The 27196-nt window shown below is 37.9% G+C and overlaps 1 protein-coding gene across 1 annotated transcript in view; it reads right to left on the bottom strand.

The window, feature by feature from the left end:
• Positions 1 to 26928, bottom strand: part of CUNH11orf49 (chromosome unknown C11orf49 homolog) — a 182928-nt gene extending 156000 nt beyond the window's left edge. Inside the window, exon 1 of the mRNA XM_035012734.1 lies at positions 26695 to 26928. Within this exon, the coding sequence (XP_034868625.1) occupies positions 26695 to 26740 (46 nt within the window). The 5' untranslated portion in view covers positions 26741 to 26928. The remainder of the gene's footprint in view (positions 1 to 26694) is intronic.
• Between the last annotated feature and the right edge of the window lie 268 nt (positions 26929 to 27196).

Raw genomic sequence — 27196 nt, 5'->3', positions numbered from 1 at the left:
TTTTTCTCACCCCTTACTTCTAGGTCTTGTGACTGACACCTAGCTGACTCTGAAAATATCACAATGACCATATTCACCCACTGCAAGGCCACTGAGGTGTACCTCTTTCTCCATTTTAATCATTAGGAGTCTTTATCATTCATTTTTAAGAGTGAATGGCTTTTTTTGTTAGGTTATGATAAGAATCTACTTAAAGCTGCAAATACTTTCTCACAGAAAAATGGATATAATTTAATATGTTGTGCATAATTTAGAGGATTTGAGACCCTCCTAAGGTTCATCTATAGCTCCCCTGAGAGTTTATGACCTACATGTTAAAAAAAACAAACAAACAAACCCAGAACCCACATCTTTCTTTCCAGGAGCACATGGTGGGCTTTCTTTCACAACTATGGCCCATCAAATCCCCTGACCCGAAAATTCCATTTCCTCCTCCATTTCCATTGAACACACTATTCCTCTTCAACAGGATTTGAAATCACTTAGGGCCTCCCACAGATTGTTCCACTGGCCTCTCTCGGTTGTACTAAACTTGGAACCAGTAGCCAATCACTTCATTACTATTCTCACCACTGCTCCTGAATTGCACAAGCTTAAGGAGTGGAAGGATTTTAAGATCATATCATTTAACTACCATCATTTTATAGATAAAGAAATTGAAGGGGCGCCTGGCTGTCTCACTGGGGCATCTGGCTGGCTCAGTTGGAAGAGCATGTGACTCGATCTTGGGGTTGTGAGTTTGAGCCCCACATGGGGTGTAGAGATTACTTAAATAAATAAACTTAAAAAAAAAATTGAAATCTTTCCTCATTCTTTTCACTCTTGATTCAATGATGGAAAGTACCTGGGCTTCCTCAAATGCAGCTCTGAAGTTCTCCATATTTCCATCTATACCCACATTGCCAAAGTTTTTCTTTGTACAAAACAAGCAAAATAAGTCAGGGCAAAACTAAATTATTTTCAAATATATTTTCACACTCCCTGAACGGATCTAAACTTCTAAATAGAATAGCCAAATTATATTATTCAGGCTCCTTTTATTCTACTGATAGTCTATTCAGGTCTCTGGTGCCAATCATAATCCAGGAAAAATTATAAATAAATTTTTTCTTGAGCTATGATAAGTGATAATAGGTATTATAAAGAAAGTGTTACCTTTATTTAATATAATGGTTGGCTAGAAGATAATCTAAGTACTGATGATCAGACTAGTGAATTATGCTGAAACCTTAATTTGGAGACAACCAAAGGAGGCAAATTATTACATGCCTTTAAGATAAAGGCAGAACAAGAATGTATTTTAGAAAAAATAAAGAAAGAGGTCATTTCAGGGAAGAAAAGTGGCAAAGCTCAGCAGTACTGGAAACTTGGGAGAACCAAAACATAATCATATCCTATAGATTTAAAAGAGCTGGTTGAGGGGTGCCTGGCTGGCTCAGTCAGAAGAGCCTGGGACTCTCGATCTCAGGTTATGAGTTCAAGCCCCACACTGGGTGTAGAGATTACTTGAAAAATAAAATCTTTAAAAAAGAAAATAAAATAAAAGAGCTGGTTGAATAAAAGCAATTGTCTACAGAACACAGGAGAGGAAGAAAGGGGTAAATTGGGACAGGGTGGAAACAATTCCACTCAATGTATGCCTTATTATATATTTTTTGGACCTCTGAATGTGTTACCCAGTAAATGCATATGCATATATGTATACTATGTATATTGCACATTAAGCATGTATATATAAGCATATATTAATACTGTGTATGTGCACAGTTAAAAAGATTGCACGTTGAGAAAATGCAGATCCTTTTCTTTTTTTCTTCTTCTTTTTTTTTTATTAAGCAAACTCTACCCCCAACATTGGGCTTGAACTCATAACGCCAAGATCAAGAGTCACATGCCCCACTGACAGTCAGCAAGCACCCCAGAGGATTCTTTTCTTTTAATAATAGCTTTATTGAGATATAATTCACTTACCATAAAATCCATCCCTTTAACACATACAATTTAACAGTTTTTAGTATACTCAAAGAGTCGTGCAACCATCCCCATTACTTAATTTCTTCATTTCTTCAACCCTCCAAAACAAGTACCCATTAGTAGTCACTTCCTATGCCTTCTTCTCCCAGCCCCTGAAAACTATTCATCTCCTTTTTGTCTCTATTGTTCTGCCTAGTCTGGACATTTTCTATAAATGAAATCATAAAATATGGCCTCTTGTGACTGGCTTCTTTCACTTAGCATCATGTTTTTGAGGTTCATCTCAATACTTCATTCTTTTTCTTACCGAATACATTTCATTCTATGAATTTACCACCTTTTGTTTATCCATCCATCAGTTGTATTCACCTTTAGGCTATTACGAACAATGTCACTATGAATATTTGTGTATAGATTTTTGTGTGAACGTTTTCATTCTCGTGGGCATATATTTAAGAGTGGAAGTGCCGATCATATGGTAACTGTATGTTTTATTGTCAAACTGTTTTCAAAAGTGGCTGCATCATTCTATAACCCTACCAGACATGTATGAGGGTGTAATTTCTCCACATCCTTGCCAATACTTGTTATTGCCCATCTTTTTTATTTTAGCCATCTTAGGGAGTTTGAAGTGGTATCTAAGGGCTTTGGTTTGCATTTTTTTGGTGATTATTAATATTGGGCACTTTTCCATGTGATTATTAGCCATGTCTTCTCAGTCTTCTACTTAGAAAGGCCTATTCAAATTCTTTGCCTACTTTTTTTCTTTTTCTTAAGTATTTTTCTTTTTTTATATAGTTAACATACAGTGATACATTAGTTTCAGGTGTACAGTATGGTGATTCAACACTTTCATATATCATCCAGTGCCCCTTCAAAGTGCCCCATCACCTATTTAACCCATTCTTCCACCCCCCCTTTCCCCTCTGGTAACCATCAGTTTGATCTTTATAGTTAAGAGTCTGTTTCTTGATTTGTCTCTCTCTCTCTTTTTTTCCCTTTGTTTTGTTTCTTAAATTCCACATATAAGTGAAATCATGGTATTTGTCTTTCTCTGACTGACTTATTTTGGTTAGCATTATACTCTCTAGCTCCATCCACGTTGTTACAAATGGCAAGATTTTATTCTTCTTCATGGCTGAATAATATTCCAGAGACAAGGCAGATTCTTGTGATACAGTAGTATTAATAAAGCATTTATACAATGGGACTTTGATTTCCTCAGAGATGAAAAAAAACTAAAGTAAAAGGAACTAAAGATATTTATAGATAAGAGACTTCCAAATTAAACCAGTATATCCCTTGCATTTTCGAAGGTTTTTTTCTTTCTCATTTTTCTTTTCTTTTTGGTTTACTTAATATTATATTTTTTCAAAATTTAATGTAGTACTTTGTTTTGACATTATAAATTTATTTATTTATTTATTTATTTAAAGTAGGCTCCACACCCAATGTGGGTCCTGAACTCACAACCCTGAGACTAAGACTAAGAGTCTCATGCTCTACCGAATGAGCCAGCCAAGCACCCCTATAAATATTTCTTTATACAAACACTGCTGAACATAAAAATATGTCCCTAGAATTTTTAGTTTTCCTGGCCCAAATCACTGTGCTATCTCCCTACTGGAGATACATTCTCTTTGATTCCTTCCCTAATTCGTCCAATCTCTAGTGATCTCCTTTTTTTCCTGAACTCCTATTACTTATCACATAGCACTTGATCGCACACGGACTCAGCATGTCACACTTATTTCATCTGTTAGTGTCCTCAACTACATTACAATACAATTGAGGACATTCCTTTATTTTTTAATAATTATTTAATACCTAAGCATGGTCTTCATCCTTGAGGAGCTTACCATCTATTTGGAGAAGCAGACATACAAATTAACAATTATAATATAGTATAATAATTGTTATAAAGGAGGTATGTAAAAAGTATAAAGAGTGGGGCGCCGGAGTGGCTCAGTTGGTTAAGCAACTGCCTTCGGCTCAGGTCATGATCCTGGAATTCCGGGATCGAGTCCCGCATCGGGCTCCCTGCTCGGCAGGGGGTCTGCTTCTCCCGCTGACCCTCCTCCCTCTCATGCTCTCTGTCTCAAATAAATAAATAAAATCTTTAAAAAAAAAAAAAGTATAAAGAGTAAGAGCGGCTTTGTTGCCTTGGAGAAAGAGTTTAAAAGAAGGAGGAACATTTAAGCTGAGAAAGGATGTGAAAGAATTTAGCACATGAACAAGCGGAGGGAGGATATTCAATAGAGACATAGCAGCACAGGCAGAAGGATGAAGGTATTTTTCATATTTGCATGGTGGATCTGAAAAGCTAAAAATAGTTCAGTTTTGCTAAAAGATAAGTCTAGACAGCATCATCATTATAAAGGGTCTTATAGGAAGCACAGATTTTGGGAAACCATTGAAGGATTTTGAGCAAGAAAGTGACCATCAGACTACTACTTCTGAAAGTTAAGTACAGATACAAGACAATCAGCTGTTGAAAGAGTCTAGGCCAGAAATAATAAAGACCTGAATTAGGGAAGTAACAATGAGTATGACAGATCAAAACAAAAGAGGGATAACCAATAGAAGTTGATAATTGATTGGATATAAGAAAAGATGAGAGGGAATTTAGGATGGTTTCTGGGTTCCTTTCTTGGGCATTTGGGAATATGATGGCCCTATTCACTAAGAACTACAGGAGGAAGGGTCTGTATTATATCCCTTATAGGTCTTTTGCAGTATTAACCATAGTGCTGAGCACACACAGTCAATTTATTCTGTTGACCAACTGGCTGTATTGAAAAAAGACCACAGAGCCTTCTGCTTAATAATCTCAATTGGCCACTTTCCTAAAGTTGGTATCGAACACCATGCATTGGCACTAGAAAAGAAATTCTGGGCACAGGATCACTGGAGTGGACTAATTTATCCGGGAAATAAAATTAAATAGACAGTGCTTATGTGAATGTAAGGAGTGTATGTGTGTGTGCATGCACATGTTGGGGAGGAAAGGGGAGGGCAATTCATAATAGAAGACATCCATATATTTATATAATGCTGTGACGAAGACTGCTAGTTGCCAACCCCAGCAACCTTTTCCTCCTGAAACATATTCCAATTTTTACCTGGGCTCATGGCCTCTGGCACAAAGATCATATTTTCTCATCTTCTTTTGTAGCTAGACCTTAGTCATGTGACTAAGCTATAAAATATAAGCACAGTTTTGTGTGGGTCTTCTAGAAAGTTCTTAAATGGAACTGATTCAGCTGAAAGATGTCCCTCATTTATCTCAGAGGATAATAAAGAGTTCCTTCAGTCCCCATGGATCATAAGGTAAAAGATGGAATCTCTGGATAAGATGTTGTAGCAAAAAGATGGAAGCCTGAGTTGCTGATTATACCTTGGAGCATGTCATACCAACCATGGACTGCCTATCTTCAGACTTCTTTTCCACAAAAAGAGAAATAATCTTCTAACTTGTTCAAACCATGTTATTTTAGGCTTTTTTCTGCTGTATCCAGACAAACCTACTGTTAACATAAAGCATCTATATATTTTCCCAAAAGTATAAATGTAGGGCTCAAACTAACATACCAATGAGAATGCTCGTTGGCCTATTCGTGGATATAGGTTAGTGCATGCTAAGATGATAGCATAGAACATTTCAGACACTATCCTAGCATTTGAAAAGATGTAATGCTTATTGAAGATCTCAGTGCTTTTATTATCATTGCTGTGAACAGGTAAGGTCTTAATGACTTTAAAAACTTGAACTGTAACATTTGTAATACCCCTGAAAGTTTACTAAATATTTTTACATACATTATCTCACTGAACCTTCCAACCAGCCTAGGAGGTAGATAAGGCTGGGATTATTATCACCATTTTACAAATGAGGAAATTGCCCAAGGTCACACAGCTTGTAAGTGATAGGGCAAAAATTTGAACTTTAATCTCATGAGTGTAAATATTTTCCACTGAATCACAGAATTAGGATAATTCTTAGAGAAATTTAGAAAGCTCAAAATGACCACAATTATCTCAAAAATAACTGATATAAACATGATTGCAAAATAGACCACAAATCAATGTCTTGGTACTTCACAGAACTTACATAAAGATGTCTTAAAATTAATTTTTCCACTTTTCAACTGAGTTAACATTCTGTTCAATTTTAAAACTGATGACAGCACCATTTCCTTCTGAGGTCCTATATTTTGCACTAGAGAGAAGAGTGAACAATGAGGGGCAGTGCATGAAGTAAGAGGTAGCAAAGGGGAAGAAGTGGTCTAATGACCACTTCTCTTTGGACAATGTAGGTCAGATCCTATCCAGTTCCACCTGATGGTGGTATAAGATGCTTCTACAGTTGCTTCCAGAAATCTCTCTTCAGAAAATTTATACGGCTCAAATAATCAGACTCATGGAGAAGTGAACTGACCTTAAGTCCAGCTCTTAAACTGAATTGATCCCAGTCCTGCTACAGAAAAGCACCCAGGCTCAACAGCCTAAGCAAGTGGGGGTCTCATTATATGAGACCTAGTTTCTTTTCTTTTTTTTTTTTAAGATTTATTTCTTTATTTGAGAGAGAGAGCACACACGAGTGGGTGGAAAGGCAGAGGAAGAGCATCTTCAAGCAGACTCCCTGCTGAGTGCAGAGACTGATGCAGGCTAGATCTCATGAACCAAGAGTTGGAAGCTTAACCGACTGAGCCACCCAGGTGCCCCAAGACCTAATTTCTAATCCTTGTGCTACCAATGACTCCTTGGGGCATTATGCAAGGTATTTAACCCTTCAACTTCATGTCTTCATTAGATTACCGGGGAGAAGGATACTTTACTTCCCAGAACTATCTGGAAGCCTGATTAAGCATAAGTAAACATTGTTTAGATAATGTTTAATATAAATGGATATGGAGAATGAAATTTCTGCTTTCTTTTCTATTTTTCTAAATTTTTACTCTGTCTTTCCAAAACAAAATGATCCAACAGAAAGCTTCATTAATGGATCTAGTTTAAGGAAAATGTTCAGCTGAGGAGAAGAATCTGAATGATACTAGAGGGAGAAGGAAAAGAAGTAAAAGAGACTACTTTCAGTTTCATTTTCTTGAGATTATAAAAGCATGGAGCTGATAGCAATCTTATTAGGTCATCTAGCTTAATCCTTTTTTAAATTAGAAGATCAATATGTTATTGCATTTTAAGTCAGTTCTTAGATACAGAATTCCTTTATCTCAAAATAGCAAGGATTTCCGTATCTCTGTGGTCCCTTCTCATTGGTGTATACACAGATTTGTATTGGGGTTCTACTTTACCAAAATATTTCATTTCATATGCTTTTTCACATATATATAAAGTCTTCTTGGGAATTATTTAGTGATATAATATTCCACTCTATTAATCTACTTCAGTTTGCTTCTGAATTTTTTCCAGTTTTTTCTTAAAGATAATGTGGCTATAAACATTTTTATACAAACAACTTCTTTTCTTTTTGAGTTACTTCCTTAGGATATATTCCCAGAAGTAGGACTTTAGGATCAAAAGACAGGCTCATTTTTATAGCTTTTGTTATGTATTACCAAATTGCTCTCCAGAAAGACTGTGCCACCTTCAAGAAATAGAGACCAATTTCTTCGCAGACATCTCACTATAAAGCTTTAATTTTAAACTAACTCAAAAGGGTCTTAATTTGCAAAGTTTAAATTATTGGTGAACCTGAATATTTAGTTATCTTTCCTCTTATACAGACTTCTAAATTTAATTGTAAAAGCAACACATGAATGTAATAGAATACAGAATGGTATAAACATAAGGCTTCCTTACTTGTAAGCACTCTCTTAATTCAATTTCTCAGAGTATTCACTGTTAACAGATTGTTATACATCCTTCCAGAACTTTTTCTATGTGTGATCATACATATATTTGCAAATGTTCCTAACGTGTTACAGAAATGTAATCACACTGTACTCTGTAACTTATTTTTTCACTTAAAATTTTATGTACATCTTTCCCTGTTAATGAATGTAACTCATTTTTTTAATGGCTGCATAGGGATATCTATTATAGAATACTTATTATATCTATTAATTTCTTTTTTTTTAAAGATTTTATTTATTTATTTGAGAGAGAGAATGAGAGAGACAGAGAGCACATGAGAGGGGGGAGGACCAGAGGGAGAAGCAGGCTCCCTGCCGAGCAGGGAGCCCCATGCAGGACTCGATCCTGGGACTCCAGGATCATAACCTGAGCCAAAGGCGGTCACTTAACCAACTGAGCCACCCAGGCGCCCTATCTATTAATTTCTTAACCATTGTCTTATTGATGGGCCTGCAGATTGACTCTAATTTTTCACTTTTACAAAGAATAGTGCACATGAACAAACTCTTAAATAATTTCCTTTGGCCACTTGTCCTGAAGGGACTTAGTTACTATAATACAAATTTGTACCATTTATTTCCTTTACGTGTCATATATTAACTTTTAGTTATCATATTCATCGTGATTTTCCCTATCTTGTTACTCCCCTTTTATCTTTGCTATTTATCCTATGCAAATTTAAAAAACAAATTCTATATACACGTCCATCTGCTCTCAAATATCTACTACTGGTTTATGTCATAAAATTATCTCAGGGGTAAATATACTTGATTATTTTCTCCTGGATATAAAAGTATTTTAACATCTTAATTCAACTAGAATTCATTGTACCCATAAGGTAGGAGGTGTGAATCTAGATTTATTCCTTCCACAGTCCTTCCAGTTATCATGTAATAAATTTTTCACATTATCAGCTATACTTAGTTTGTCACAAATTACATAGATATGTACTTTGGCATCTATTTTTGAGATATATATAAAATCATACAGTATGCAGTCTTTTGCGCCTGGCTTCTTTCATTCAATACTATGTTTGTGAGGTTCATCCATAGAGCTGTGAGTAGTTGTTCATTAATTCTCGTTGCAGCATAATAGATCACTGTTGCATATACCACAATTTATTTATTAATTTTCTTATTGACAGCATTTTTTAAGTTTCCAGTTTGGGCCTAATATGAATGGTGTCACTATGAGTGTTCCTGTATAAGTGTTTAGTAAACATATGCCTGCATTCAGCTGGTTCTGTGCCTGGGAGTAAATGAATAAGTCATAGGATATGCTCAGTTTTAGTATAGACTGCCAAACAGTTTTCCAAAATATACCCATTTACACTCACACAAGCATAAGAAAAAACTTTGACCATTTATAATTTGTGGCCCTATATTCATCTTTTAAAAAAAATGTTCAGGTCTTAATATCTAATGCTATAAAAAGTAACAGTAGTTTGGTGTGCCTGGCTGGCTCAATCAGTAGAGCGTGCAACTCCTGATCTCCATGTTGGGCCCCACATTGGGCATAGAGCTTACTAAACAAATAAATAAATAAATAAATAACAGTGGTTCTAGGAGACATCTTTGTTTTGTTCTTGTTTTTAAGAAATAGAAACCTAATTTTCTCATAGTTTTATTTTATTTATTTATTTTTTAAAAGATTTTATTTATTTATTTGAGAGAGAGAGCACAAGCAGGGGCACAGGAGAGGGAGAAGCAGGCACCAGGCTGAGCAGGGAGCCTGATGTGGGGCTCAATCCCAGGACCCTGAGATCATGACCTGAGCCGAAGGCAGATGCTTAACCAACTGAGCCACCCAGGTGCCTCTTTTTTCATAGTTTTAAATAAATACTTAATAAAGGTTAGAAATACTCTATTTTTAGTTCTTTGGGAGTTTATCAAGGTTAGAAACTTCAACAAATTAGATAATTAACTTTGAGTCTTAATATCCATTAATACCCTCTTAAGAGTATATCCAGTTATTACATTTAATAAATATTTTAGAAATTAGACTAGTATTGCATTTCTGGGGTAGACATATGTCACACTATTTGCTAGAAATTTATTAAGGATCTTTCACACTTTTGTTTATATCTTAAGATAGTTTATGCTAAGTGAAATAAGTCAAGCAGAGAAGTCAATTATCATATGGTTTCACTTATTTGTGGAACATAAGGAATAGCATGGAGGACATTAGGAGAAAGAAGGGAAAAATGGGGAGAAATTGGAGGGAGAGATGAACCATGAAAGACTATGGACTCTGAGAAACAAACAGGGTTTTAGAGGGGAGGGGGGAGGGGGGATTGGTTAGCCCAGTGATGGGTATTAAGGAGGGCACGTACTGCATGGAGCACTGGGTGTTATATGAAAACAATGGATTGTGGATCACCACATCAAAAGCCAATGATGTTAATTTTAGCCATTCTGACTGGTGTGAGGTGGTATCTCATTGAGGTTTTGATTTGGATTTCCCTGATGCCGAGCGATATTGAGCACTTAATGATGTAATGTATGGGGATTAACATAACAATAAAAATTTTTTTTAAAAAGCCAATGATGTATTGTATGGTGACTAACATAACATAATAAAATTTAAAAAAAAAAAAGATAGTTTATAGTTTCCTCTTTTAGGATTATTTTTGTCAGGTTTGAGGATCAATCAACACACTATTGCCCCTTTAACTGAACTGGAAAAAATAATATTAGCTAATATTTATGGAGCTCTTTCTATGTGCCAGGAACAGTTCTATGAGCTTTATTCATTTAATCTTCATAACAGTCTTGGAACACATGGGTGGTTCAGTCAGTTATGAGACTGACTCTTGATTTTGGCTCAGGTCATGATATCAAGCCCCGCATCAGGCTCCACACTGGGCATGGAGCCTGCTTGAGATTCTCTCTCTCTCTCCCTCTCTCCCTTTACCCCTCCCCCACCTCTCTCTTTCTCCCTCTCTAAAAAAAAAAATCTTCATAAGTCTTATTACTATTCAATTTGCAAATTGGGAAACTGATAAAAAATTAAAATAAAACAAAACAAAAACAAATTGGGAAACTGAGCATAGAGAGGACAAGTAATTTGCCCAAGCTATTAAGAAATATCAAATCAGGGGCACCTGGGTGGCTCAGTGAGTTAAACATCTGCCTTCGGTTCAATCCTGGGGTCCTGGGATCAAGCCCTATGTCAGGCTCCCTGCTCCATGGGGAGTCTGCTTCTCCCTCTGCCCCCCACTCCCCCCTGCTTATGCTCTCTCTCTCATATAAATAAATAAAATCTTAAAAATATATATATTAAATCATTAAAACATTTTCAACAAGAACAAAAAATTGAAGGACTTCTACCTGATTTCTCAAGACTTGTGATAAAGACAGTAATTAAGACAGTGTGGTATTAGCATAAAGATAAATATATATAGTGATGAAATAGAAGAGAGAATCTCAAAATATGTACACACAAATATGGCCAATTTGTTTTCAACAAAGAAGATAAGGTAATTCAATAGAAAAAAGATAATCTTTTCAATACAGAGTACTGGAACAACTGGATATTTATAGGCAAAAAAAAAAAAAAAAGAGCCTTAACCCTTACCTCACACCATTTAAAAAAAAAATCAACTCAACAGGGTCAGAGACCTAAATGCAAGAATTAAAACTAACTTGTAAGAGACAACAGAAAGAAAAAAAGAAACTCAGGAGAAAAAAAAAATGCAGGAGATGTGGACACAAGCAAAACAAAATAAAAAATAAATAAATACCACAATAGAAAGACAAGATAAAATCTTGTACTCATGAATTCAGAAAACAAAAAATAAGTAAAGAAATGTAAAATATAATAGTAGCTATTTTTAGAATTCAACAAGATTAGAAAGGTCAAAAATACTCACAGAAAGTACAACAACCAAGAAAAAGACGGAAAAGAAGAGAGAATGATAGAAAAATTAGAGGATGAATCCATAAGGTCCAATGCCTGAGTAACAACAGTTCCAGAGACAGACATGAGAAAATATCAAACACATAATTCAACAAAACTTCTCAGAACTGAAAGATATGAATTTCCACACTGAAAGGGTCTCAAGACGGTGAATGAGAAAAAATCCATACCAATAGACATCTTTATGAAATATCACAAATCAAAATAGCATTAAATTTCTCAACAATAATATAAAAAGCTAGAAAGGGAGAAGTGTTTTTAAAATTCTAAGGAAAATTATCTCCAACATAGAATTTTTTTTAATTTGTGATCAATTGCTTTGTAACATTTTAAAGCCAATGTGCTTTTGTATGTAGGCTTTATTTTTATTTATTTATTTATTTTTTAGATTTTATTTATTTATTTGACAGAGAGAGACACAGCGAGAGAGGTAACACAAGCAGGGGGAGTGGGAGAGGGAGAAGCAGGCTTCCTGCAGAGCAGGGAGCCCAATGTGGGGCTCGATCCCAGGACCCCGGGATCACGACCCGAGCCAAAGGCAGCCGCCCAACAACTGAGCCACCCAGGCGTCCCTCCAACATAGAATTTTATACCCACACAAACTATCCATCAAATCTAAGGGTAGTATAAAAACAGTTTCAGATCCCCAAAATCTTATTTGCATGCATCCTTTCTCAGAAAGCTACTGGAGGATGCCACCTAGCAAAAAGAAGGAGCATATAAGGAAAAAGGAAAACACAGGCTTCAGGAAATATGGAATATAACTTGAGAGAGACAAATAATACACATGATAAGGAGAGAGGATTTAGAGAGCAAGCAGGCCAGATTGGAGAAGGAGAACTTAGGTGAAGGAGTGTTCCAGGAGAGTTCTCTTGAGGAAAATAAGTTGAAACTTAGAGAACACATGATGTGTCTGCATAAACTGAGAGACCTCTTTGCTCTCCTAAGTCTTTTATATCTGTTTCTCTAACTCCAAGAACAAAACCCTGAAAACCTGACTTCAAAGACAAAGAAGAGGTGGTCAAGTAAAGAATATCAACTTTCAGCTCTATTTCTAAGCTTAATTCTTCACCTTCCTTACTTTCCAACTCTGTTGATCAAATATATTTATTCCTTGTAGAGTCAGGTTTTTTTTCCTTTTTCTTTTTATTGAGATATAAGTGACATGTAACATATTAGTTTCAGGTGTACAGCATAATGATTTGATATTTGTATTTATTATGAAATGATTGCTACAATAAGTCTAGTTAACATCCATCACCATATATAATTACAAATATTTTTCCTTGTGATGACAACTTTCTCTCAGCAACTTTTAAATATACAATACAGTATTATTAACTATAGTCACCATGTTGTACATTACATCCCCAGGACTTACTTATTGTGTAACTGGAAGTATGTACCTTTTTCCCACCTTCACCATTTCATTCACCCTCTCCCCACTCAGTTCTGGGTTGTTTATTTTTAGATTCCACATATTAGTGAGATCATATGGTATTTGTCTTTCTCTGTTTGCCTTATTTTAGCACAGTGCCCTCAAGGTCTATCCATGTTGTTGCAAATGACAGAATTTCCTTCTTTTTTATTGCTGAACCCTTGGAGAGTCATTTTATGAGCATCTTAATGATCTCAAGTCCATTCCCACGTCGACTGGGAATTGCTGCTAATCAAGAAAAATGTTACCTATAAATTGCCTTCAAATATAATAAAATGTTTGTCTATACTAATTATAATGATATTATATTATGTTTTATAACTATATAATTAAATATTTATCCATATTTGAAGATCAATAAATTTTTTTAGGACTCAAATATTTTCAAAGATCTCAGAACAGTTTATAGATTAGGTACAACACCAATAATGCTTAATGGATAAATGTGGCCCTGGTTCCCACCTCCAAAATAACCTTGCATCCCTGCCTTTGATCCCAGAATTCCTTTCCACCTCTTCTGAAAACATATTCAGTTAATCATCCTTTCCTTCTCCTGGATCTTCCCTCTCTCCTTCTCCAAGGCTCCCTTTCCTTCAGCCTATACACATATTCAAGTCTCTCTCATCTAAAAAATTAAAAACAACAAACTCTACTCTTGCTGTCACCCCCTCTCCTTTTCCTTCCCCAATCAACCAAACATCTGGGGAAAAAAAAAAATACTGAGTCTACCTATTGTCTCAACTCCATCCTTCCCATTTACTCCTCCATCCAGGAAAATCTGGCATCCTGACACACTACTCCAATGAAACTTCTCACCTAATGCCACTAACAACCTCCTTTGCAGTTCTTATCTTGTTTGACCTCTCTGAGGCAACTGATATCACTGAACACTCCCTCTACATTGAAACTCACTCCATCCCCAGTTTCTGTGGCACCACCTTTTCCTTGTTCTCCTAAATCTTTTACTAATCACTCTGAGTCTAGGAAGATCAATATCTTTATTTATTGTAAAACTAGCTCTCTGGAGACAAGATTTAGATTCCTACATGGGTCTCTGACTCCCAATTAAAAAAAAAAAAAAAATAGGCAGCAAAGTAACCACCAACACCCAGCAACCAACACAATTATAAAGAACTAAAACCCGGGGCACCTGGGTGGCTCAGTCGTTAAGCATCTGCCTTCAGCTCAGGTCATGATCCCAGGGTTCTGGGATCGAGCCCCGCATCGGGCTCTCTGCTCAGCGGGAAGCCTGCTTCTCCCTCTCCCTCTCCCCCTGCTTGTGTTCCCTCTCTCACTGTGTCTCTCTCTGTCAAGTAAATAAATAAAATCTTAAAAAAAAAAAAAAAAGAACTAAAACCCTAACATTGTATGAGTTCACTAAAGTGTAGAAAGGAACTATTCTGATTAGTTGGAAATGTTTAAAAAGGAAAGGGAGGTGATACAAGAGAGATGACCGGAGACTTAGAGTTAAGAAAAAAAAAAAGAATGAGAACAGGGATAGGGATAAAATACTTCTGCACTTTAATTTTGAAAGGTAGAGATAGGGGAGAAAAAGTTAAACACCCTCCAGGACATCCATGCTTCACCTATGAATAAGGGTAATTAGCTACCAACACCTCACTTTCAGTGGGAGAGATGTCTCCACTGTAAATACCAGGTATGCCAGATTATTGTTTGCATTCCCCAAAATCTGTGCTCCTATTCTTGCACATGATTGGCTGAAGTTCAATTCCCAGGCTCCTTTGCAATTAGCAGGGGCCTTATATTAATTTCTCATCTATGAAAAAGGTGTGTTTGTAACTTCTGCCTTACTTGCTTAAGAGGTGTTTATCCTGGAGTCCTTCCCTCCCCTTAGCCTTTCTATCGGCTGGAAATGGCTACAACTGAGGCATCCTAGGAAATCTTGGGTCTCAAATCTTATGAAAATACCAATAACAGAAGAAGAGATGTCAGTGATAACTTTGTCATTAAGAAACACAAATTCTTGGGGCACCTGGGTGGCTCAGTCGTTAAGTGTCTACTTTCAGCTCAGGTCATGATCCCAGGGTCTTGGGATCGAGCCCCGCATCAGGCTCGCTGCTCAGCGGGAAGCCTGCTTCTCCCTCTCCCCAACTTGTGTTCCCTCTCTCACTATGTCTCTGTCAAATAAATAAATAAAATCTTTAAAAATATATATATAAATTCTTGGGGCACCTGGGTGGCACAGTTGCTTAAGCATCTGACTCTTGGTTTTGGCTCAGGTCTGATCTCAGGGTCGTGGGATCAAGCCATGTATCAGGATCTGCACTCAGCACAGAGTCTGCTTTCTCTCTTCCTCTCTTCCCCTCCATCTGCCCCTCGACAGCCCCCCACCCCCGCTTTCCCTCTGCCTCTCTCTCTCAAATAAATAAATAAATCTTTTAAAAATATATGAATTTTTTTTTGGTGTCCCTGTTCTAAACATAACAATCAAAGCTGTTTTTATTACTCAGCTGAGTTTAAGAACTTTCTACTTGGGGAACCTGATGTCAGGTCCTTCAACAATAATTATTTTCTCTTAACTACTAGGAAATATGATAAGAAAAAGTTCACAAGGCGAGACAAATCAACCACTTCTTTTCCTTGTAAGTGTATTTTTCCTTTAGAAATATGAAATCAAAACCAAATATTTGCTGGAAAGGCAAAGGTCAAAACAATCCCTATGTCCAGACATGGCAACACAGATTAGCAAGACTCCATTAGGCTATTCACAGGCATAACCTTGATGAGAAAAAAAGGCAGGACCATTGTCCCTGAAGACCTAACCTATTTTCTTCTACTTATAGATTTACAATTCTGTACCATGCCAGCCTTGAAGACAAGGCAGAAGACCAACTGCATATGTGAGACTTTGTAAGTTAACCATGTATCTAAATACCATGTTTGGTGGCCTATAGACTATCAAAAAAAAGACCATTTTAGGTCTTATTAAATATTTTAAGATACTTGGTATATATTAATTCATCCTCTCAGCCCCCTGTGAGGTAGGTTTTATCAACTCCATTTGTTGGGGAAATTTGATCAAGGAGAATAATAATAGCATTTTCTATTTACAAAATACCTTCCTTATAAAGAGCTCCATGTGTTTATCTTCTCAATCTTCTAACATTCCTGTGAGGTAGGTGGTAATATTACCTTTTCCTTTCCTTTTTTTCTTTTTTTTTTTTTTTAGATTTTATTTATTTATTTGACAGAGAGAGAGATAGCGAGAGCAGGAACACAAGCAGGGGGAGTGGGAGAGGGACAAGCAGGCTTCCCGCGGAACAGGGAGCCGATGCGGGGCTCGATCCCAGGACCCTGGGATCATGACCTGAGCCGAAGGCAGACGCTTAACGACTGAGCCACCCAGGCGCCCACCTTTTCCTTTCTTATAGGTAAAATGCTATGGTTCAAGGACCTTGATGACTTACTCATGTGGTAGCCTGTATTTTATCCACTAACTAAGAACATAGTGCTTGGGATTGACACTAGACCATGGATTCGAGTTTGAACTGCACATAATTCAAAAGCGTCAAGCTTCTAGTTTTCTCTATAGCCATCTTTCAACACATCACATTCCAAAAACGATTGGGGTCATGCTTGTTGTTTAAGCTCATGTGTGCGCTGTTTATAAAGCTTATTATCATTTCTCTAAATTGAACTATTTAAGGTTTATCTAAATGCCCAAAAGCTAAACTATTTTTTGTTTACTGTCTGTGCACTAGCATTGTAAATGATGTCATCAGGAATGTACAAAACTCTTAGACAAAGCTGCAGGCCAATAAAAGCAACCCACTTTGGGAAACGTGCATTTCTTCTTCTTCCTTTTTTTTTTTTTTCTTTTTTGAAGTAGGCATCACACAAAAAGATGACTCATTAAGCCCCAAAGAGTTGACTCCACCATGTGAGGGCTTCTTATGCAGCCCTCTACAAAGAGACCTGAGTGGCAGCATGAGGCCTCCTCTTCTGTGCATTTTCCTCCAGGCAGAATGTGCATTTGTGTGGCTACATACACAATTATAATCTCCCCTGAAAAGCAATTCCTTCCATATGACAGGCTGAACAGTGGCCTGAGTGCTAGCCTCATGTTGCCTGTGCAGTTAACATGCTGAAATTCCAGACACATTTAATCTCTCCTTTCTGAGAAACTAAGATGGGACAGAAGAAGTGAAGCTGGAAAGAACTCCACACAGAGAGAAAGGAGGCCAGCCCAAGCGCCCAAACTCACTTTCTCATGGGCTGAGCTTCTTTGTGTGTTGTCTACTTACATGTCAATTTGCAGGACTTTGGGGCATGAGAACCATGGAGCCGAGTGGTTCTGGCCGCCTCTCCATTTGACAAGCAAAGCCAAAGACATGTGGCCTTTGGTACATTTCACATTCAAAAGTGTTATTGTTTCAAACATGCCTATTTTAAAATATGTAATTTTCCTATTTAGCATGCGTTGTATGTAAGTTGGCCACAGGAGGAGTTCTGCCACATGATTAAAAAAAAAAAAAAAAAAAGGCAATGTCCCTAATGCAGCCCTGTCCCTGCTAGATACCTCTGTTTACTGGGGGCCAATGGGGCTATCCCAGGTGAGAGAAGTCTGAATTTAACAAACACCTGATATGAAGGCCTGGGCACAAACAGATTTCTGTCTGAGATTACAGAAACTGAAGCTTGTGTTTTATCACAATTACCTGTAATCTCAGGGCCAGATAATAGTATTAACGAGACCTTGAGCTACACAATAGGACAGCTGGAAAAAGGCTCTTACTCTCCAAAGAATAGTGCTTTTAAAGAGCTAATTCAATGAAGAAAAAGAAAGGGCTCTGAAAGTGCCTTCTCAAACAATATTTACTTTTACCGGGTTCCTGCTAATCAAACAAAACTTAGTCAAAAGCTTTTATGAAAAATACATGTGATGATTTCAGCAGTAATTGCTTTGTTCAAAGAAAGGTGCTTAAGAGAAAACATAGCTAATGGGATCAGTAATTTGGTAAGTTCAGATGTGTTTGGGAAAATCCCTCCTCTCTTTGATAAATCATTAAAATTCTGCTCAGATAAATGTGTTTTGACTTGAAATTCCAATCATAGAATGAGCTATTTCCTAAGGCCCCTGGGGAAGTGGTGCAAGGGCAATCCCAACGCAGAGAACCCAGAGATTAGTTTGCAAGGGTAATTCCAGTGTTAATCAAAGCATATTACTCTGTCCAACTATAGGTTGGGATCTCCTGGAGATGCCCCAATTACCATTTTTAAAAATGGGTTAAATCTTACTGTTATGTAACCAAAAAAGTAGAAATTACGGCATCAAGCAGTAAACTATCCTTAGGTATAATTAGAGTTTAAAACCAGAAGAATCTAGGGCAGATTTTAATCAGTCATCCTTTTTTTTTTCCATCCATGGAAGAAGGAAAAAAAAGTCTAGTGTCTCTCTATAGTAGGAATTCAGTAACTATTTGTTGAACTGGATTTTTCTCTCCCTTTTTAAGAAAAAAATTATTCTGCTACTTAAAGCAGACCATTCATTTAACAATTGAGCACTTAATTTGAGCCAAGCAGTGTGCTAGATTTTGGAAATACTGAGAACAGGCCTGCCTTCATGGCTTACATTCTAGTAAGAAACAGACAATAACCAAGTATACAAATAAGTATATGCAAATAAGTATACAAACAAGATAACTGTGATAAGTGCTAAGAAGGATATGAACAGGATAATGAACTAGAGATAAGTTAATGGATCATTTGTCTCTTCTGATCTCTATTATTACTTTTTAAAACTTTACGGACTCAGCCTCCTAACATTACTCATTTAGCAAACACGGTATTTGTGTGAATAAAAGTGATGCCCAACTTTTGGACAGCAGTTGGAGGAAAGATTTTAATATTACTTAAATACATAAATGATGAGGTTAAAAATTTACAGAACCATTTTAAAACCCTAGAATAACACAGAAATCACCTACAATTTAGTTACCTTGAAGAAATGGGGGTGGGTGAGGGTCTGGAACAACATGCTTTAGAATTCGCTTGCTCTCTTTTTTACCCCCAGTGAAAATTATCACTTGCTCTCTCTTTTTTTCCCCAATAAAAATATATTTATTACATGGGATGCCTGGGTGGCTCAGTTGGTTAAGCGTCTGCCTTTGGCTCAGGTCATGATCCCAGGGTTCTGGGATCAAGTCCTGCATTGGGTTCCTTGCTGAGCCGGGAGCCTGCTTCTCCCTCTGCCTGCGGCTCCCCCTGCTTGTGCTCTCTCTCTCTCTGACAAATAAATAAACAAAATCTTAAAAATATACATATATGTGTATATATTTATTACATTTATTAAATAGCTTACAGAATCCTTGGAAAGGTTGAAGAAACAGAGCCTAGGCTGAACTTCCAGGAAAAAGTCCTGAAAGTATATCCCGGAACTGGGCCGCCTAGGGAACTGCTGCCCTGTCGGAACTCTGAAGCTGCTAGCCAAACTGGGAAAGTGCCCAGACAGTGGCACGCACCTGGTTCACCCACTCGCTCTATAATGACACTGGCTACACTATCACTTTGTGGTGTTGTCATTCGTGAACATGTCCCATCTCCTCCGTACGGCATTAAGTTTCCCAGCCTCGAGGGACACTTTATATTCATGTCTTGCTACAGGAGTGAGGGTATTCAGGAAAGAAGGGACAATGTGGAAGAAAGGAAAAGAAGGAGAAGTGGGGGGGAGAAGAAATGATCTGTAAACATGCTCTTACTATTTTAAAGTGACCATTTTTATGTTATAAACCTAGTTTCCAAAGATTCAGGAAGTCAGTGTAACATCTATAATGTTTTCATTTCTTTTCTGCAACAACCCAGGCACTTTAAAGTCCTAAGGGTATTTCTGCTAACTTACGGTGAAGAGCAATGTTTCCTAGCATATGGTTGGGTTTGGAAGGTTCACTAATTATATTCAAACAAAAATAAGTTTTCTCATCAGGATTCATCCATAAATAAACAAATAAATAAATAAATAAACAAACCATTTAAAAAGTGTTTGGCAGTAAGACAAGTAAATATCATGTACTTTGATATCAGCAAACACAAAAAATAGGATTAGTAAAACTTAAGAGTCTTCTACATAGAAAGAGTCCTATGTCAGAACCTCTGCCAAGGCTTGAAGAAATTATATTAACCTTGAGGCTGGAAGGGACTATATCAGTGATTGTTGGATGTTGTCTTAGTCCAAATACTCTGAGAAGCACACAAGACAGGATCAGACATGCCAGAGATATACTGGGGGAAAAACCCATGGGGCAACCGTTGTGGGGGGGAGGGGAGCCGCAGAAGGCTGGGATTGCTGATAGACCACAATGCAGGGTTGACCTTTAAAGAGAGAGAGAGAGAAAGAGAGAGAGAGAGTTTAGACAGCAATGCAATGGGAATCCTCAAGCCAAAGCCACCATCAAAAGAATAAGTCACCTATCTCATAGAAGTGGGTCTGTCCTACCCAGCCATTGGCTGGAAGCCGACTGTGGGAAGTGCAACCTCAGTGTGTACAAGGTGTTGGATTCAGAGCTGGAGTTGAAGGTCAATTACCCTCCCCTTCCCTCCCCACAGCAGGACATCTGAGAACACATTTTTATGGCTGCCACAGATGTATTATATACTTTTTTAAAAAGTTCTCCCTCTCCCTCTCCCTCTGTGCTCTCTCTCTCAAATAAATAAACAAAATCTAAAAAAAAAAAAGCGGCGGGGGGAGCCTGGGTGGCTCAGTCATTAAGCTTTTGCCTTGGCTCAGGTCATGATCTCATCTGGGTCCTGGGATGGAGCCCTTGCTCAGCAGGGAGTCTGCTTCTCCCTCTCACTCTCCCTCTGTGTTCTCTCTCTCTCTCAAATAAATAAAATCTTAAAAAAAAAAAAATTAAAAAGTATAGTTATAATAGTTAATATTTATTGAGCACCTACCCCAGGTACTCTAAAAGATATCTAACTCATCTTTGTACTCTCTTTTCACAATGTAGACACAATGTAGCAGCCAAGCATTGCTCTAAAGGTTTACATGTATGAATAAATACTATTATTATCCACATATTGCCCATTAGGAAACTAAAGCACAGAGAGGTTAAGTAACTTCTTCAAAATCACACAGCTACCCAAACTACATAGATTACTGTCAATAAAACTCTCCTGAATGGTTTATTTTTAGAAGTTATGTTCTTCATTGCCTGCCTCTACAAGATGAGTTCAGTGGCAAGAGGGAACTGGAATTTTACTATTCCCTGATCCATCCTGATTCCTAGGATGCCCCCTCCTGGCAGAAATGTTAAATTAAGCCTTTGGAGTCACCTGAACTTACTCCAGGATCCATGCATAGATCTATACAATAGGGAGCCTCAATTTTGGAGTTGCTCAAGGTATTTATAGCATGGAGTTTTACAATATGGACTCTGTGGAGTCAGACTGCTGTATTAGAATTCTGCCTCCCTGACTTACTAACTAGTTTTTTAATATCTTTATGCTGCAGTTTCCTCATCTGTCAAATGGAGAGAACAATTAAAATTATCGGGGCACCTGGGTGGCTTAGTAGGTTAGACTTCTGACTCCTGGTTTCAGTTCTGGTGGTGATCTTGAGGTCGTGGGATCAAGCCCCGCGTTGGGCTCCACGCTCAGTGTGGAGTCCGCTTGTCTCTCTCCCTCTGCTCCTCCCTCTGCTTACGTGCACTCTCTCTCTCTCAAATAAATAAAATATTTTTTTAAGTAAATAAAATATTGGGGCACCTGGGTGGCTCAGTCAGTTAAGTGTCTGCCTTCGGCTCAAGTCATGATCCCAGGGTCCTGGGATTGAGGCCCCCATGTTGGGGGTCCCTGCTCTGCGGGGAGCCTGCTTCTTCTCCCCAACTTGTGCTCTCTAGCTCTCGCTCTCAAATAAATAAATAAAATCTTTTAAATAAATAAATAAATAAATAAATAAATAAATAAAATATTTTTAAAATTTTATCTTCATTAATATATGTAAAGCACTTAAAATGCTACCTGGTACATAGTAAGAGCTTAATTTTTTTTTTAGTGCCTAATTAAGTCTTAATTGTTGTTGTTAGCTGCTCATATTTGAGGTTCCCGGTACCCTAAAATGAGATTATTCACATTCAATTTAACGTATCTGTTTGTATTAAGTGTGTCATTGTGAAAGGCAGGTATACAATGATGAGTAAAATACAATTCCTTGCAAGGAAACTTACTTGCAACTAATGAACTATTTAAGAGCTCCATTTCTAACAGGAAAGCAAGGATCACTACCCTTTGCGGCAAATAAGCATTTTGGTTTTGTCTATTTGTATCTTCTTGGTAGAGAGGGCAAAACAGGCTATGGAATTGACAAACCTGGGTTTGAATCCTGGCTTTGTTATGCATCATCACCTATGTGACTTTGTACAAATTAATTAGCCTTTCTAAGCCTTAGTTTCCTTATTTGTAAAATGAGATGACATTAATAACTACCAAATGAGAATAACGATACCTACTTTGTGTAGCAGTTGTGAGGAATAAATCAGATAAGGCACAGTGCTAAGTATACATGAAGTGCTTAAAAACTATAGCTTAAAAAAAACTATCCAATTTCCTGTGATTCCTCTAAAAGAATAGCCTGCAAAGGAGAAAGACCATCTCTGATTTCCTAGAGTTATCTATTATGCCAACCTAATACCAAACTTACTGAGAATAAGTAGTTCCCATGGAAACAGAAGAGGTAACTTGGAGCGTGAGTGAAAGCATGCACCTTACCAAATTAGGTGGAGTAAAAAATAAACCTCACACCCTCATGCGTATACTCAGGTCAGCACGTAGGTGGTGTGTTTTGCAAATCTGGGACAAGAACAGGCTGCCCTTCGGCTCTAGAGAGCTCTCCACACCCAACCAGATACACAAACACACCTCAGCCTCTGGCAGAAGCTTCCAATAAGTAGATTTCATAAGGCTGGAAATCTTTCAAGGGTTCTATACTTATTTCATCTCCTTACCAGACTCTCCTCTATTCAGCCCTCGGCATTGACACAATTTCTATCATTACATTCTGATGACTGCAGGCATGAACATCATTGAGCTGATTCTGTAATGATGATCTGAAGATCCTAAGCCATTCCAGAGCATGATTACAGGTTTCTAATCCACAAAGTCAGCAGGGCAATGGATCAGTTTACCCAACTGATGAAAGATTGTTTTCTTCACTAATAGTCAAAAGGCAAATATAAGGCCTGGCTAGCAGACAGAAAGGGAAATCTATAGGTATTCTTAAATAGGTACTCCTGTAATTTCTACCATAATACTAATAAGAGGTCTTCTGACACACGTACCAAGGGGTACTCAGCTTTGGCTTTTCTGTTTCACTGAATGTGTAGAGCTTTCCTGTCCCTGCAATTTTCTTTTCTCTATATGTATTTTCTTCCCTAGGCCTATACATGTAAGTGACTTTATAATTTATAAAAGAAAAAAAAGAAAGAAAAGATAAACCCTCTACGGGTATTTAAAATTTTAAAACCAGGAAATATTTTATTAATCTATTAAGAGTGGCTTTCAATGGTCATTAAATTGAGGGTGAATACCTCAAAACCGCATCCTGTAAAAGAGACCAAACTGTAATGGATAGGGGTTGTTCCCAACTAAAGACAAATGCATTTCAGCAGAGTTAAATGATTTGATGAACCATGAGGAAGCCAGTGAGTAGTATGACCCTGCTTAGGGCAGTATGACTGTCCAGATGCTGAATGAGACCAGGAGTTAAGAGGCTCAAATATGCAACAGAGCCTGAAGAAGCACTTGCCCAGGGTTCAGATGTTAGGTGGACGTTGAAGCTTTTTGAATCAATTTGAGACTCTGATTTTGTTTGTAGATTCATTATCAGCATTGCCATTGAATTAGCCTTCCTGAAAAAGCCACTATGGAGGGACCACCAACTTTTATTCACCAAAGCAGCAGTATATTAAATATGCCAAGACTCTGAGGTATGTTATTTAAACAAAAAACACCCAAGGGACCGAATAATGGACTAAACTTTTCAAATATTTTATAGATTCATTGAGTATGGGGTAAATAAGATACAATACATAAAATCTTTTGCAAAAGTCTAGGCATTGCTAGACATTGCTATTATTATTCATTTGATACAAAATTATCTGTGATTTAACTATGCCCTTTTGACTAATTAACAGATGTGGTCAATTAATCTCTCTCTCTCTATATATAAATACACACATTTATCACACATACATATATATGCATATGTGTGTATGTATGTGTGTACATATATATGTATCCATATATATATACCTCTTTCTATATATAACTTTAGAAAGCCAAATAGCCCTCAAACTTGGTAAAAAGATGCTCAATTGCACAAAAGAAATGTACATTAACTCTACCCTGGGCTATTGCCACTTAACAGGTTGAAATCATTCAAAAATTTGATATATTTTGTTGGAAAGACTATGGGGAAACAGGCATTCTTACATAGCTGGTGGCAATGTAAAATGGTACAACCTCTACAGAGGGCAATTTGGTAATATCTAGCAATATTTAAAATGCATATTCCCCTGACCTACCAATTTTACTTTCTGAAATTTGTCTTTGCAGATATACTAGTAAAGGAACAAAATTGCAGGTTATTCAGTGGGGTATTTTTAGTAATAGCAAAAGGCTAAAAATAACTTGTCTACCGATAGAGATTTGGTTAAATTATTTAAATACTATGTAGCTAAAAAAATTTTTTTTAAAAGAAGGAAGCTTTCTAAGACGACATCTCACTCTAAGATCTATTAAATGAGAAAAGTGTGCACTATACTCTCCCTTATGTACATAATAAACTAATCTGGAAGGATACACAGGAAACCAGTAATAGTGGTTATCACTGTGGCGCTAAGGGTGGAGGAAAACTGGCAAGTGGGGGTAAGGGGGTGGGGGGTGGGAGGAGACTTCACTATAAACGTCTTTATATTTTTAATCCAATTTCCACAGTACCCATTAAAAAATTTAAACCAGAATTGTTTTTCATTAAAAATTTTTTATAATACATCCATACTATTGAATATTATTCAGCGATAAAAAGAAATGGGCTATCAAGCCAGGAAAAGATATGGAGGGCCTTAAATGCATACTGCTAAGTGAAGAAGCCAGTCTGAAAAGGTTGCCTACTGTATGACTCCAATTGTATGACATTCTGTAAAAGTAAAACTTCAGAGACAGTAAAAAAGATCAGTGGATGCCAAGGGTTGGGGGCAGGAGTAAGGATGAATGGGTAGAGCACAGAGGATTTTTAGGGTAGTGAAACTACTCTGCCTGATACTATAATGGCAGATACATGACATGGAGTAGTCAAAACCCATAGAACTGTACAACACAACGAGTGATCCCTAATGTAAAGCATGGACTTCGTTAATAATGATGTATCAATATTGATTCATCAATTGTAACAGATGCACTACATTAACGGCAGATGTTAATCATAGGGGAAACTGAGTGAGCGGGAGAGAGTATATGGGAATGGCTCTATGACATCTGCTTAATTTTATGTAAACTTAAAATGCCTCTAAAAAATAAAGCCTATGATTTTTTTAAATGTATGTGCATATATGTACACATATATACACACACACACACACACATATATATCCTCTTTACACCCAGCAAAGGCCTTACACATTGAAGGTGCTCGATGAAGTACTACAGCTACCGCCTCAGTAGTCAAGAGCTCAAGCTCTGGGGTGGGCAGATTAGCTTCTGATTCTAGCTCTACCATATTCTAGCTGTGTGGCCTTATTTACCCAAGTCACCTCTTCAGCCTCAGTTTCTCCGTCTGCAAAATGGAAGAAAACCACAGCATTTCTTCCTAGGGCTGTGGTGAAATATCAATTTTTTTTAAATGCACGTAAAGGGGCGCCTGGGTGGCTCAGTTGGTTAAGCGACTGCCTTCGGCTCAGGTCATGATCCTGGAGTCCCGGGATCGAGTCCCGCATCGGGCTCCCTGCTCGGCGGGGAGTCTGCTTCTCCCTCTGACCCTCCTCCCTCTCATGTGTTCTCTCTCTCTCAAATAAATAAATAAAATCTTAAAAAAAAAATTTAAAAAAATGCACGTAAAATGTTTAGCATTGCGCCTAATGTAAAAGAAATGCTCAAAAATGTTAGTGGCCGCTCTAACGGTAAAATGATTGTTCACAGAACGACTGATGTGGCACTTCAGGTTCCAAGGTCACTGCACCACCAGCATGATCTATAATATTCCAAAAGGGCCCCCAAATCCTCAACTCCAACCTATCCCACTTTGAACACAATCCACATCGCCTGAGCCCGTACACCTCAGACGTCCTTCGACCCCCAATGCTGTTTTCCCCCTGGCTCGGCCTTGCACGTCCAGGCCCGGGAACGCGCCCCCCGTCCCCGCCCCTCCCTATTCCACGCCGACCCCGTTCCCACTCAGCCCCCTCCCCGCCCCCTCCCCAGACCCGGGCCTAATTGTCTGCACTTCCTTCCTTCTGCGAAGCTGAAGGAACTCCTACCCAGATACTCGTAGTCCGGTAGGGCTAGGCGCTCCGGACTCAGCATCCTTGGACCAGGGTAGCTTCCAAGCTCCAGCTCTCCGGCTTCCGGAACCCAGGTCGCCGGCTCCCTTCCGTTGCCAGGGCAACCACGGGGCGGGGGGAGGCGGGAGGTGGAGGGGGTGTCACGCAAACAGTCTCCGTATCGCAACCCCGAGCTGGCCACAGCCGTTCCGGAAGCCGTCGCTTCACGGCGGTCGAGGTTTCCGAGGACTGCCGTTCTCGAGGAGTTGGTTTTAGAGGAATTTGAGGTGGAGCGTTCTTCGGAATCTCTCACATTTCCAGGTGTCGGACAATTGTCAGCCCTCCGCAGCCGCAATTTCTGAATTTCGTAACTGTGATTCCTACTTTGCACAGCTGTTACCTGAACTCACAATAATAGCTCCCACCCCGAAATTCCCAGAAACTCTCATGTCCCATGACCTATTTTTATCTCTTTATTATTTACTGCCTTAAATTGCTA

Source organism: Mirounga leonina, unplaced genomic scaffold (assembly GCF_011800145.1).
Source record: "Mirounga leonina isolate KUSES-001 unplaced genomic scaffold, KU_Mleo_1.0 Mir_166, whole genome shotgun sequence".
Taxonomy (NCBI): Eukaryota; Metazoa; Chordata; class Mammalia; order Carnivora; family Phocidae; genus Mirounga; species Mirounga leonina.
The sequence above is the reverse complement of the archived record's forward strand: the minus strand, read 5'-3'. Positions and strand labels throughout refer to the sequence as shown.